Here is a 14,231-nt window from a genome sequence, read left to right as displayed (position 1 = left end):
CCATGAGACTTCCTCTCTGCAAAGGAGGAGGAAAACGGCTGTGAGTAAGGGGAGCACTGCTCAAAAATGAAAAGGAGTGAGGTCCTCAGCTGGGCTGCAGGCCTGTGGTTAGTGGTTGTGGGTGAGAAGCTAAGGCTCCATCAGCAAGTCTTCCTCTCACTCTCATTTCTCCAGGGCCTTTGTCCTTCTTCTCCTGTGATGCCCTCTTGGTTTTTCTGGGCTTTCTGCAAATGCCAGCCTTCTTACAGTGTGAAGAGGAAGTGAGAAAAGAGATTTTTACATCCCTGCTTGGGATAGAGAAGGTGGGGGCCATTCTTTGAGGTCTGGGCTGGGGGTGTCACCAAGGATGAAGGTGAGAATCTGAAAGTAGGACAGTGAGGGACACCTGAGAGGCAGCTACCCTCTCCCACCTTGGGGGCTCTTCTCTCTGAGCCTTGCAGGGGATTTTGGGGTGTGGTGGATACTCTTCAACACTCCCCTTCCCTCCAACCACGGCCTGCCTCTCTTCTGAGCACATCCGCCAGGGCCAGGCATGACCAGAGCGCCTGCCCCACACTAGGTGCCCTTCGCCTCACTCTGTCTCTCCCCTTTCTTCTCTCCACCATCCGGGGCACACTTCAGTTCCCCATTGTGACTCACCATGGGGTAGCGGCTTGAGTGGGCTCTGCACCGGCGCCCCAAGAGACTCTGGTTGAGGCCCTCCCCCTGACTCTGTCTCAGTAAAGAGCTCCAGACTCCTACGGCCTCTGCCTCTGGGGTTCAGGGACTCTGGTCCTCTCCTGGCCCTCCTCAAGCCATCCAGCTTTGAAGGAGGAGCTCCTGTGTTCAGAGCACTGTGAAGGGAAGCAAACAAGGAGTGTCTCTAGAGGAACTGATAGTCACTTTTTGGAAACTACATGAGCTAGAGGGAAGGTTGGGGAGTCACACTTTGGTCCCATGTGGTCCTGCAGGAGAGAGAAGGGATGGGGCCCTGGGCCCCCATGGCTGGCAGAACCACAGGAGGCTTCCCAGGGGCACAAAGAGCAGTGAACACCTGGCTGGAAGGAAAGGAAGGTTTGGAAAGCCCTCTTACCTGTCTCTCCCCTATCTTGATTTCTCCCAGCCAGGGGTCTGTGTCTATCTTCTTTTCCTTCTGGGGCATCCATTTCTCCGTTTTATCACTTCCTTGGATTGGGGCAGAGCTTTCTGAGAGCCTGTGTGCAGGAGATCTGAACTTGGGCCAGGCTGAGCCACACCAGGTCAGGTCTCCTTGTGATTAGGGGATGGCACTCACTGGTCAGAGAGGAAAACTCGAAAGCTCTCTCACCCCTGCGTTATTCTGAGATTGCAGGGGAAACAGCTCCCATTGAGAAGAATAACGCAGATGAATCACTGGAGGGAGGACTGGCCCCATACTCCAGCCTTCTCTTTCACTCTGCCCATCTCCACCCCCCATTCCTGCCCTAGCTCTGCCTCCCTCTGTCCCGCCTCTTGTCCTTCTCTCCTATCCCTCCTCTCTTGCTCTGCCCTTGGCCTTTCTCAACCATCTCTACTCTTCCAACTCTTTCTTCCACTGCACACAGATTTCCCTGGGGCCAGGCTGGGATTCCCTGGCCGAGTGAAGAGAGAGATGCCTGCAGCACATCTTTGTCCCCAGGTCCACAACAGTGTCTGTGGGTCAGTGTCAAGGGACAGCTGTCTGCACAGTTAGCAAGTGCCGACAGGTAAATAAGAGCCTCGTGTCTTCTTAATTAAATCGCCCTTTGCCCAGGCAGCCTTGTGTTCGATTGAGCTGCGCTGGGATCAATAAGCCTCTTTCCTGGCACAACCACCCCTGGAGCTGGGCCTGACCTTCGCAGCTCTGTCCAGGCCCACCTGCCCACCATGCCCCTCCCCCAGCCTGAGAGACCCTGGAGGGCAGGGTCTGTTGTGCGCCTGTGCCTAGGGCAGAGTCTGGAACCAGTAAGGAGTAAAGGAGTGATTGCTCAATTGAGTAAACTGAGGCAAACACGAGCCAGGAAGGCTCGGAGGCCCAAACTGTAACTACCACCCACCAGATCATCTTGGAAGCTATAGGAATCAGAGCAGGCAGCTGCTCCCATCTGGCCCTGGGACACAGGATCAGCTGATCAGCCAGGGGAGCTGAAGTCCTAGGGGGAGAGGGGCAATTGTCAATATTCAGGTCCACCTTCGGACCTCTAAGGGCAGAATACCCTTCCCATAAGGGATCTCCAATTAAGGATCCAGCGCTAGTGTGAGAGGATCAGTGGACGGGATCAATAGGGTAGAATGTGTGGCACTCATGGGAGGCGAGGATCAGGTTGGAGTATGAAGGGCCCCTGGTCCGTTAGAGGTGGAAAGAGGTTAATAAGCAGCCAGGATTATTGGATTGCTAGTAGAGAGCTTAGAGGACAACATGGGTGTTGTGCTTATGGGGGTGGGGTATGACTTATTTTGGGGTCCATGAGAGAGGGTACCTTTGAAAGGATCATGTAGGCTCCAGATTCTGTGAAAAGGGTCAGTGTTAAAGGGCTGATTTCAGTGGCCGTTGCTGGTCAGGGTCAAGGTGTCTCTCATAGCAGTTTCGGTTCACTGGTGGGTAAGACAGTTCCTAGTTTGAAAAGAGAGGGGCGGGGGCAGACGCCTTTCTTACATCAGTTTGACCCGGGGACGCTGGCCTGAACGTCTCCCAGGGCCCCAGCGCAGCGAGTGACACTCCCCTGGTGCGGAGCGTCGGCGGGTCCCCCCGGAGCTGCAGGACCCCTGTGGGGCGGGCGCCCCCAGCGCTGGGGTTGAGGGAGGCCTGGCTCCGCGCGGGACTGGGAGGGGGGCGCAGAATCAGGGCTCTTTAGGACCCAGCGCGGCACCTCCCTTCGGGGGCGAGTGCGGCTGCGCGCGCCGTGTGCCCGTGTCCGGAGAGCGGCGGGCTGGACGCGGACCGCGCGAGCGAGCAAGCAAGCGAGCAAGAGAGCAAGCAAGCCAAGCAGCAGCCCGGGCGGCAGCAGCGTCGCGGCGGCGGCGGCGCTCGGCGCCTCGCCTCCCCGGCCTCGCCTAGCCGCGCCCCGATCCACCACCCCCGCCTCCCGGGCCGGACCACCGCAGCCCCCTCGCTTCGGCCGGCAGCGCCAACCGCCTGTGTGAAGCGGGGCGCGGAGCGCAGGGCGCAGAGGCACCGGAGCCAGTGCCCGCCGGCCCCGCAGACCGAATCCAGTCTGGAGAACCCCTGCCGGGCCCCACGCGGCTCCACAGCAGTCCGGGAGCTGTCCCTTCAGCACCGCAGCCGGAGCCGGAGACCGAGTCCGAGCGCAGCCCAGCGGAACCGCAGCTTGAGCCCGAGCGCACCGAGCGCAGCGCTCCACGGCAGCCGCACCGAGCAGCGTTCCGGGCGCCCCTATCCAGGGGGCCCGCCATCTCCTTCAAGAGGCGGGGAGAAGGAGCGAGGAGGGCGGGCAGGCGGGCCGGCGCGCCCGCCGCCGGGGGGAGCAGGCAGCCAGCAAGGAAAGAGGGAGGGGGCCGGAGCCCGCCCTGCGCCCCTAGCTGCAGCCCGGCCACGCAGGGAGGAACGCAGCGGGCATCCATCTCCCCCGCGTCGAGAGCGCGCTGCAGCGACCACCGCACAACAGAGCGCGGATTTCCCGGACCCCTCTCCTCCTTCCCCCCTCCGGGGGCTGATCTATCTGTCCGGCCCTGGGAGCAGCTGACCTTACCTACCAAAGCTTTGTGTCGATTTCTACATTTTCCCGCTGAGATGGGGATGGGAGCCCGATCCCCCCACCCTCTTTTCCCTCCGCCCAGGGCTCGCCGCTGAGCGCCGCCCCCCTTCCTCCCCTTCTTCCTTCCCTCTCTCCCGCCCTTCTTTCCTCCTCTGCCTCCTCCGCAACCGGACCAGCTCTTTCCTACATCTGGCGCCCAGAGACCCTTGGGATCCCGCGCACACTCCCCTGGAGCAGCACCCGACAGAAAGCGCCCTGAGGGGCTTGCGTCGCTCGTGGGGTAGCCAGAGCCGCGGTCCTCTGTACCCCCCGACGGCTGGGGGGAGGGGGGAGGAGGCTGCGCGCCCCCCTCCCCGGCGCCAACTCCCCCTGGCGGCCGCTCCCATGGGTGTCGCTGGGCCGCGCCATGCCTAAGGGGGCGCCGCGATGGGCCAAGGGGACGAGAGCGAGCGCATCGTGATCAACGTGGGCGGCACGCGCCACCAGACGTACCGCTCGACGCTGCGCACGCTGCCCGGCACGCGGCTCGCCTGGCTGGCGGAGCCCGATGCCCACAGCCATTTCGACTATGACCCGCGTGCCGACGAGTTCTTTTTCGACCGCCACCCGGGCGTCTTCGCGCACATTTTGAACTACTACCGCACGGGCAAGCTGCACTGCCCGGCAGACGTGTGCGGGCCGCTCTACGAAGAGGAGCTGGCCTTCTGGGGCATCGACGAGACCGACGTGGAGCCCTGCTGCTGGATGACATACCGCCAGCACCGGGACGCGGAGGAGGCGCTCGACAGCTTTGGCGGTGCGCCCCTGGACAACAGCGCTGACGACGCGGACGCCGACGGCCCTGGAGACTCAGGCGACGGCGAGGACGAGCTGGAGATGACCAAGCGCCTGGCGCTCAGTGACTCCCCTGACGGACGGCCTGGTGGCTTCTGGCGCCGCTGGCAGCCGCGCATCTGGGCGCTCTTTGAGGACCCCTACTCATCCCGCTACGCGAGGGTAAGTGACAACTTACCCATCAGAAGATGGGGTGGGGGTGTATTCGAGAATACACTGGCACCGACGGAATCAGAACTGAAAGGGGTGCGTGGTGTGTGTGTGTGTGTGTGTGTGTGTGTGTGTGTGTACACATACGTGTACGTCCGTAAGACAGGGGATGATTTTTTTCGAGAGTGACTAGTTTTGTACGTATGTAAGGTCTGCCTGTATTTTCGGGCTTAATATGTATGAGCAAGTATAAATGGGTGTGTTTGTGTGTATGAGCAGATTGTGTGTGCTTACTCATATAAGTGTGGCCGTGTATATTTGGGTGGGTAAAGAATGTAGTGAGAATTAGTGAGCATGTGTATGTGTTTGAGTGTGCAAGAGTGCCTGTGCATCATGCTTGTGTCTCTGCAGATGTACACTGGGAAGGTCTGATTTGCCCTTTGGATTCTGGTGTGGGGAGGGAGGCTGGGCACCCTCCCTCCTCCCCAAGTAAGGGCACCTGGAGCCAGCCAGGGCGCACAGTGAAGGGCTTGAGGCCTGGGTCAGCTATTTGAGGCAGGCCTCTGTCCCCAGGGAGCAGCCTCAGGCCATGCTGCGGAGGCGGTCAAGGGGGAATCCTTCGGGCTAATTACTACAATAGCTGGTAGTTGGTACAGGACCGGGCTGTGGGGAGGCGGCTGTGGCTCCTCTGAAGCCTGCTGCTCCTGGGAACACAGCCTGTTCTCGCTCGTCCAAAGGGCAGAGTATTGGAAGGGGCCACTGGGCTTAGGCCTCTGGGGCCTGTCAGGAGCAGGGAGGGGGTTCTAAAGGGGGCCCCCACAAGGAGAGGGTCTGTGAGAGGTGGGTGTGTCTTTGTCAGCCACTCCCCTTTCCTGACAGCAGCTTGTGCTTGGTACCGGCCAGGAAGGGCACCCCGCTGCTGACCTTGGCCCCTCAGGTGGCCTCTCTGAATCAGTTTCCTCATCCGTAAAATAGGAGAGGGAGGTCTGGTGAATTCTAAGGGTTTTGCTACTTAGCTAAGCCCAAAAGGGAGGCAGTGGAAGCAGCCGCCTACCTTGGAAGAGACACCATTACCTTCACTGGACTCTGTCCTCAGAGGTCCGCATGGAGCCTAAGGCATGGGGAGGAGGGTCAGGGTCAGGTTTTTTAAAGCAGAGCCCCTCCCTCACCCAACCCCCACTCTCCATTACGGCTCTGCCCCACATGCCTTCCCTCCTGCCCGCTAGAACTGCGGGGGGAGGGGAGCCGGAGGCAGGGGAGGGGGCGAGATTGTCTGCCCAGTTGCTGAGGATCAGTGTGGGAAGGGGACTTGGGGGGCACTGAGGTGCCCACAGGCAGAAAAAGGCCGTGTCTAGGCACAGGCCTGGTAGATTTGTTACTGAGCTAAAACACTCAATGTTTTAGCATCTTTAAGGGGAGAGAAGCAGGTCAGAGTGTTATACATGAAATCCTAGAGTAGATGTGTATGGAGAGGCTCATAGGAAGAGAGCCAAACCCCTCGTTTTGCCACTGAGGACCCTGCCCAAGGTCACCAGGGAGCAAGAGGCTAAGCAGGAACAGAACCAAGTCTCTTGGGACTTCATCTTCCTCAGAGCTGGCTACCTTGGGCTCAGCTTTAGGGCTCTGCCCTCTGTCCCTGAGTTTCAGAATAGGCAGGGGTCATGTGGGGCATAGTCCAGCCCCCTCTCCTGTCCGTCTTCTCCCACTGGGCATTCCTAGGCTGTGGGGCAGCTGTCACCCAATGCAGATAAATGGGCTGGCTGGTATGATTTGGGGTCTTGTTGGTGTACAAAACCATACAGAAAAGTCCTAATTCTATTGCGTGTCCACTGGAGAGCAGCCTCGGAGGGAGAAGCTGGGCAGTAGAGGGGGATGGGGGTAAGTTGGAAGGTGACCCCCCAAGCCTATCCGTGCTACCTCCTTTCCCCAAGTAGCCTCACAGAGTCGTTCGAACATCCTTGGGTGACAGATGAGGACACTGAGGCCCCCAGGGAAAGGGACCTGCCCAAGGGCACACAAGAATGGAGGGCAGGGCCTGGATTAGAACCCCAGCTTCCTGCCGCCTCCGGCAGGCCTAGCTGCATTGCGCTGCCTCTCTGCGGCTCATCTGCGCAGGGACCAGCCGGCCGCCCGCCCTCCCTCCCTCCCCCTCCATCTTTGCTCTGCTGCTGCCGCTGCTGTCACCTTTGTTTACCCCTCCCCCACAGGGGCCCGAGACTCCTCAGACTGGTGGGCAGGGATTTAAATTTTTACTATAGATTCTAGACCAGAGTTCTGTATGTGTGTGACATTGTCTATCTAAAAGGAAAGCTGCATGTGTGAGAGAATCTATGTAAGAGACTCTTCAAGTGTGTGAGAAAGACTGTACGAGAATAAAAATGCGTGTGAGACTCTGGGTGTGGTGGGGTGTGTGTGTGTGTGTGTGTGTGTGTGTGTGTGTGGTGAGACTGATTATGAAGGTTCTGTGTCTCTGTCAGAGAATTCTGTGAGAGTGTGAGAGAGGCAGATTGTGTATGTTTTGAGCGATGGGCTCCGTGTGTGGGAATGAGACTGTAGGGGGAGAGTGCATCTATAAGATAAAGAGAGTCTATGTGTAGGAGAAACACCGTGTGCGTGCGTGTGTGTGTGTGTGTGTGTGTGTGAGAGAGAGAGAGACCCTCGGGAGAGGCGAGAGAGACCTGAGGTGAGTGTGAGCGCGTCGATGTGTGCGGCAAATGTGAGACTATTTGTGAGGCTGTGTGTGGGGTGGGGAGCCCTGTGTTGCTGTGTGTGCGTGCACGTGACATGTGACAGAGACCTTGTGTGGCCGGGGTGCGAGTGTACCTTGAGGAAGATGAAACTCCAGACCAGCTTCCTGCCTGCTGCCTCGTGCTCCGGGGACTTTGGAGCTGCCCTGGTGAGCAGGTCCGCTCCCGTGTTCCCATCCCCAGCAGAAGCACGCCGGAGCCCTGGCCAGCTGTTGCTGCACGGACCAGGCGGCGAGGCTGCCTCACGCGGGCCGTGGCCTCGGCTCTGGAAGACAGGGGCGACTTGGGTGGGAGGGCCCCTCTGAACCCTTCAGGGGCGAGAGTGCTAGCTGGGGCCGCTGGTCCCCCGGGCCCCTCTCTCCTATGGTTTTCTGGGGACCCGGGCTGAGGGGGTGAGGGGTGGGGAGAGGAGCTGTGACAGGATGGGCCCTGCTTGTATTCTGGGGTGAGGGGCGGCACCCCAGACACCCACGACCAAAAGGTGATGATGGCACTCTGTGGTAAGGGCTGTGAAGGGCCTTCCTGGGGCGACGAGAGTAAGAACTGTCCCAGAGGAGGTGATGCTGGGCCAAGCTTTGAGGGGCAAGAGGAGGGGCCAGGGGCAGGGACAGCAGTCCCAGCGCGCAAAGCCGTGGAGCAGTGGGGGCAGGCAGGGCCGCGTTGCGGGGGCTGGGGGCAGCGCTGACCTGAAACCTGCCCTCCTCCCTTCCTTGGGGGCCAGCGCGGGTCTGAGGCCCTTGGCTTTTGTCTAGGATTTGCACGTTGTCATCAGGAACATTGCTCTGTGTCACATCAGGGCCTGTGGAGGTCTCTGTGCTAGAGTACTGTGTGTGTGTGTGTGTGTGTGTGTGTGTGTGTGTTGACATCTGTCTCTCAGAGTCACTTGACCTTTCAAAATGCCAGTGGAAGCCTCACCTCCATTCACCCCCACGGCCCACCTCTCCTGCGACCCCAAGGCTTTGTCACTCTGCCTTGTCCCACCTCCATAGGACCTGATATAGTCCGATGCCTTCTCCGCTCTCTGGGGAGGAAATTCACTTGGGCAGGAATGATGAGCCCGGCCAGAGACTTCTGTTTCTCTCTTGGGTACCAGGGGACACAGGACTCTTGGAGCCTCAGCTTGGCATGCAGAGCACTTGGGGACAGAGCTGCTACCAGGGCCTCCCTAGGTGCCTTGCCTCCTGACCTCAGAGCCCACTGCCCCAGGTCAGGGCCCTGGTGTGCGTCCCAGTAGCATGTGAGGGAGACACGTGAGCAGTGGCAAAGGCGCTGGGCATGTTCCCCACCCCGAGTGCTCCCTGCCACAGTGTACACCCCATTCTTCATCTTTCCTGTGATGCTTTTACAGGTGTCCTCATGGGCTTGGATGGTCCTCCCAACTCCCCTCCTAGTAAAGAAAGGCAGAAACCTGCATCTCCTAGTCCAAGCCTCTCAGCATCTTCACCCCTAAAATGTACATACTGATAGAACCCACCCCAGAGGGCTGATAAGAAAGATTAACTGAGGCAAGAGTGGAGAGTCCCAGGTCACAGGGCCTGGCATGCAGTAAGTGCTCAATAAACGCTGGCTGCTGTTATTGCCCCTGTTGGCTGTATTATCATTTTACTCCACAACTCTCTAGACTCCATCCTTTGCCCTCTGTCTCCATGTCCACCCTCCTGCCTCAAGCCACCACTGTTTCTTTCAGGCCAACCCCTCCAACAACTTCCTGAGTGCTCTCCCACTTCCCACCCCTGCACCTCCAGTTCATTCTCCGCTTGGCAACATGGAGGTCTCTCAGATCACGAATCCATCAGCTCACCTCCTTGCCTGCTTGAAAACCTTCGGTGCTTCCCCAGCCCATACCTACCTGCCTCTCCAGTCTCCTCTGGCCGGGCTCTCCTCATCGCTCACTGAGCTCCAGCCACCCTGGCCTCATTTCAGTTCCTTTCATGTGCCATGTCTGTCTGCCACAGGGCCTTTGCATATGCTATTCCTTCTGGAGCACTCTTTCCTCCTTCACACCTTGCCTCAATCATCAGTTCCTCAGGGATGCCTTCCCGGACTCCACAGGTTGGGTCAGGATTCAGAGCCAGAGTCCTTCCCTTCAGAGAAGCTATCTGGCTTGTAATAAAATGTTCACTAGCGGTCTGGCTTGATTCAGGTTTGTCTCCCCCTCCAGACCCTAAGCTCCTTACACATGTGATATACTGGGAGCTATAATTTTGACAGATGAGGAAACTGAGGCCCAGAAAGGAGTGCTTTACCCACGGTCACATGTCAGCAGGTTATTTGGGGGGCTGGTTCAGAAACCCAGGTCTCTGAGTCCCTACTCAGTAGCCTGCGAACGGCCATCCACCTTAAGACACCTCAGGGAATGTTGGTAGTCTGGTGCTCTGGGGGCAGGCGTCTGTGCTCCCTGGCTCTGGGCAAGAGGTCTGGCATCTGCCAGAGGCTTTGGAGGGGATTAGCTTGGGCCTCCCAAAGAGGGAGGCGGGTTGTCTCAGTGGTGGGGGAGGGGGTCTGGTGGGGGCTCATTTCAGGGCCTGTTGCCTGGGCCAGAGAGCTCAGGAACTTCCCAGACAGCTGAATATAGTGCTACGGCTATTCTGAGCAGTCCCATGACCAGTGTATTTGCCCTGGACCAAAAGGTCAGGGCCTCAAGCCGCTGCCTCCCGTCAACGCCCAGGCCGGTTTGGCTACCACCTGGCCTGAGCTTCCCTTCCCTGGGCGCAGGCTCAGAGGAAGAGGGGGGCCTAAAAAGTTCCAGGGACTGTTGGCTGCCCAGTCTCCACTCAATAGGGGAACCACTTGAGTGGGAGGGACCACCTTCCACATACACGGGTCTATGGGGGCAGATGGGTGCTCCCAAGCCGCCTCTAGCCACTATCCTCATCTAGTGGAGGACAAGCAGGCTCAGAGAGGGAAAGACGCTTGCCCAAGATCACATAGGGAATCAGCTCAAAATCACAACCCAAGCTTCTTGGCCTCCTGGCCGTTTGCATGTCCTTTGGTTCTCAGTTTTCAAACACCAGATCCAACCTGCACTGCTTTCTTTCCACTCCCTTTACTTACTCCCCTGAGGGAGGGAGAATAAGCAGTGACCAGCCCTCCCACCCTCTTCCCCACGCCACCCGCAGGGCCCAGCCCAGCTCGTTGGGACCTCCGCAGGTCAGCCCGCTCAGATTGGCCAAGATCTTGTTCTTCTGGTCCCCCAAGCAGGATTTCCCAGCACCCCCTTCCTTTCTCGAATCACAACACTAATGGCCAGTATTTACTAAAGCACCTACTGTGTGTCAGAAGTCCTAAGGGTTTGATTCACATATTCTCATTTAATTCTCACAAAACTCCTGTGGAACTGTATTATTAGCCAGCCAATGTCACAGGTGAGCCTGCTGAGCCTCAGAGAAGTTTAGTAACTTACCCAAGGTCACTTCATTGAGCCAGCAGTCAGACCCGGAGCTGCCTGGCCCTGGCGCTCCGCCCTTAACCGTGGCTCAGTACTGCCTCCTGGCGCTTCCAGGGAGGGCGGGGCCTGGGGCGAGCTGGGGCCCAGGCTAGCGTGTTTACCTGGTTCCCTCCCGCCCCCACCAAATACTCTTTCCCGACAACTTATCAGGGAATCCTGCTCAGCCATTTGTGGCTCCCTAACAGCGGCAAGTGAGGGTTTGGCCTGGAGGGGCTAAGAGAATGCTCTGGTGAGCCCCGGAAGAGGGTTTTCAGAAGGTACCTCGAATGCCCGCACCTATAGACCCCATATGCCTGCGTGAGCTCGAGAAGGGCCACAGGTTACCCTGTGTGAGGTGGGCGGTGGGAAAGCTGGCTCCTTCTCAGCTCAGCATTCGAAGCCCCTGCTCTGGAACCTGCCATGTCTCCGGCTGTTCCTCCGCCAGGCTCCTCCCTGGCTGCCTCATCTTCAGGCCTCATTTCAACCTCCGGACTTTTGCTCATCTCTTCCTCTCAATCAGTATACTTTCTAGCTTTTGCTGAACACAAAAACCCATCCCTCAACATCCCTGATGCTTAGCCTGGCTGCTCCAGCCCTTGATGACTGTCCTTTAAGACTGAGGGGTCTGGGTTGGGCATGGGGTCACCAGGCTTATATGATTTGAGCTGGAGGTCTGCGGGTCAGCTCTGTAGGCCTGTGGCTGGGGACAGGCAGGTCCTCAGGATTAGGAACCTGCCCAGGTACGAAGAGAGATGAGGCCACAGACAAGGCCCCAGTTGTGGGTATCACCCAACGGGGCCAGAGCAAGATCTGTACCCAGGCCATTAAACCGACCAGGTTCCCTTGGGCAAGTTCCGTTGTCCCTTCAGGCTGTAATTTCTCCACCTGAAAACACAGAGGTCATTCTAAATGCCCACGAAGTTCCTTCCCAGGTCCAACATTTCAGGAGTTGAAGAATTCTGGGCTTCAGCTTCCCAGAGGCGCTGTGGGAGCCAAGTTAGCCCCTCACTAGCCCTCCTTCCCATCCTCAGCCCAGCTCTTCTCTAGGATGCGAGTGAGCTCTCCTGGCAAGGGTGCTGGTACCTAGTGGTAGGAGCTCAGGGCAGGGGGCTCTGCAGAGCTTCCTCCTACATTCATTCAGGCTCCCTCACCTGCGCCCATTCATTCATTCCTTCATTCAAGGCATAGTGATCATGCTCTCCCCGGGGCCTCTTTTGGGGCTGGGCCCCTGTGAGCCGTCAGCAGCGTGGTAGACTCACCCAGCCCTTTCGCAGGCACAGACCTGGGGGTCCCACTTCTTTAAGGTGTGCTTGCTCAGGCCCAGTGTTGCTCTCTTTCCCAGTCCCCTGTCTTGGCTGTCTACGCTCTGAGAGTTGCAGAAAGGTGCACTCAGACAGGCGATGCTGTGCCGGGCTGCAGGGGCTGGAGCAGGGCCGGGGGGTGGCGGGGCCGGCTTCGATGGCGTAGGGGCACTGTGGAGAGGGGAGCAGCGAGCCGCTGCTGTGCTCGGTGGGCCTGGGTAGGGGTGTTTGCAATGGCTGCTGCAGGGGCTGCAGGGATGGGTGCTGGAGGACTCCCACCTGCAGCTGACTCTCAGATTACTTGGGATGTTTCAGAAACGGTCAGGCCCCTGGGCTCTGTCTAACAACAATTTGATTCTTAGATCTTAGGGTCAGGTCAGGATGTACCTAGTCCCAGGTGATGCCAATGCTCAGAAAGGAAGGGTCTGCAGTGGGGGGGTGCGGAGGTGGGATGCTAAACCGAAGCACCAACATCGCCTGGGCAATTGTTAGAAAAGAAGAGTTTAGTGCCACCCCCCCCACCCCCCGCCTGCCACCTCCTGCCAGACCTACTGATTCAGAATCTGCATTTTAACAAGAGTCCCGGATGAATCATACACACATTAGATTCTGAGAAGTGCTGATGCAGGCAACAGTTCCCAGTCGAGGGGAAGTGTCAGGATGCAGAGCGGCGTGGATGGGTGCATTCAGGGTGGCAGAGCTTCACAGGCGATCCTGACCCCTCCTGGTGCCCACCACGTTGGTTGGCGTCAGGGGGGTGGCCCCGGAGATGAGGCCCCAGCTCAGTACATGGCAACTGCATCCAGATACTCAAACCAAAAACCTGTCGTCATCCTGGACTCTTCTCTTTCTCTCACACCTCAGCGAATCCTGTCGTCTTCATGTTGAAAACCTACCCAGAACCCAACCATGTCTCTTCACCTTCTCTGCTGCCTTCCTGGTGGAAGCCACATCTCCTGTCCCCTGGGTTGCTGCAAACTGACCTTCCTGCTTCTGTCCTTGCCAGCACCTCTCCACACTGCAATGCTAGTCAGACCAAGCCACCCGCTCCTTCTCGCTCAGGGCAGGAGCCCGAGGGAGACAAGCCTCTTGCGGGCTCTGAGGGGCTCCGTACCATCTCCACACGAGTGCCTGCAGCCTGCCTGTCCCTCTGGCCTCACACTGTGCTCCTGCCTCAGGATCTGGGCCCTTGCTGTCCCTGCCCCAGTGGAGCGCTTCCCCTCAGATCCCAGCCTCGCTCCCCCGGGTCTGCACTCAGATGTCATTGCCTCAGACTGCACCTCGCCCTTCCCTTCCCCCCTTTCATGCTTTTCTGCTTTCTCTTTGGCATTTACACCATCTATGATACTAATTTACCTTGTTTCTTGTCTGTTTCCTCCACTAGAATGTAAGTTCCACGAGGGCAGGGATTTTTGTCTCTTTTACCCGTTGTTCTATGCTTGGGACCTAGGATCTGGCCTGTAGTGGGCACTAAATAAATATTGATTGAAAAAATGGATGAGGAGGCCATAGTTCAAGACATAGGCCAGACATCGGCACCACACCCTTAAGCCTGCTGCTGGCTGGCCCTCTGTGCCTCAAGTCCGCAGCCGTTATGGCGGTGCAGAGACTGGGGCAGTACGCGGGTCCCACTGGCCTTGTCACTGCCCAGGGCCAGATGGGGCGGTGCACGTGCTGGCCCCTCCATCTCTCCCTCATGTGGCTTCAACCCAACCACTACCAACAAGTGCAGCTCAGAGGCTAACAAACTATTTTCTAAAACCAGGATATGCAAGCTTTTAGGGTGGTGACAATGCAGGGACACTGAATTCCTGGATCCCCTTGGTCTAGCCTAATGCCCAAGTTCAACTCCCTAAGGACTCTGTCGCTCCTGATGGCCAGCCCCGTTTTCTTCTCCTTCCCTCCTGTCTCCTTCCCTGTGCACTCCCCTCCCTTCCCTTTTTCCTCCCATTGGTGTCTCTCCTCTGTCGGCTGCGTTGGTGGAAATTTCTACCAGGGGAGTCCAACACCTGGCCCAAGGGCCGCATGCAGTCCAGGATGGCTGTGAATGTGACCCAACACAAAATCGTAAATTTACTTC

At 58.2% G+C, this 14,231-nt stretch overlaps 1 protein-coding gene across 2 annotated transcripts in view; it reads left to right on the top strand.

The window, feature by feature from the left end:
* Window positions 1-3,499: 3,499 nt before the first annotated feature.
* Window positions 3,500-14,231, top strand: part of KCNC1 (potassium voltage-gated channel subfamily C member 1) — a 42,917-nt gene continuing 32,185 nt past the window's right edge. The window contains exon 1 of one of the 2 annotated variants that reach the window (XM_054586023.1): window positions 3,500-4,688. In XM_054586023.1, the coding sequence (XP_054441998.1) occupies window positions 4,119-4,688 (570 nt within the window). In that variant the 5' untranslated portion in view covers window positions 3,500-4,118. The remainder of the gene's footprint in view (window positions 4,689-14,231) is intronic. The other variant, XM_054586022.1, reaches the window with a different exon arrangement.

Source organism: Pteronotus mesoamericanus, unplaced genomic scaffold (assembly GCF_021234165.1).
Source record: "Pteronotus mesoamericanus isolate MK-2021 breed Mesoamerican mustached bat unplaced genomic scaffold, CSHL_Meso_final contig_90, whole genome shotgun sequence".
Classification (NCBI taxonomy): Eukaryota; Metazoa; Chordata; class Mammalia; order Chiroptera; family Mormoopidae; genus Pteronotus; species Pteronotus mesoamericanus.
The sequence above is the reverse complement of the archived record's forward strand: the minus strand, read 5'-3'. Positions and strand labels throughout refer to the sequence as shown.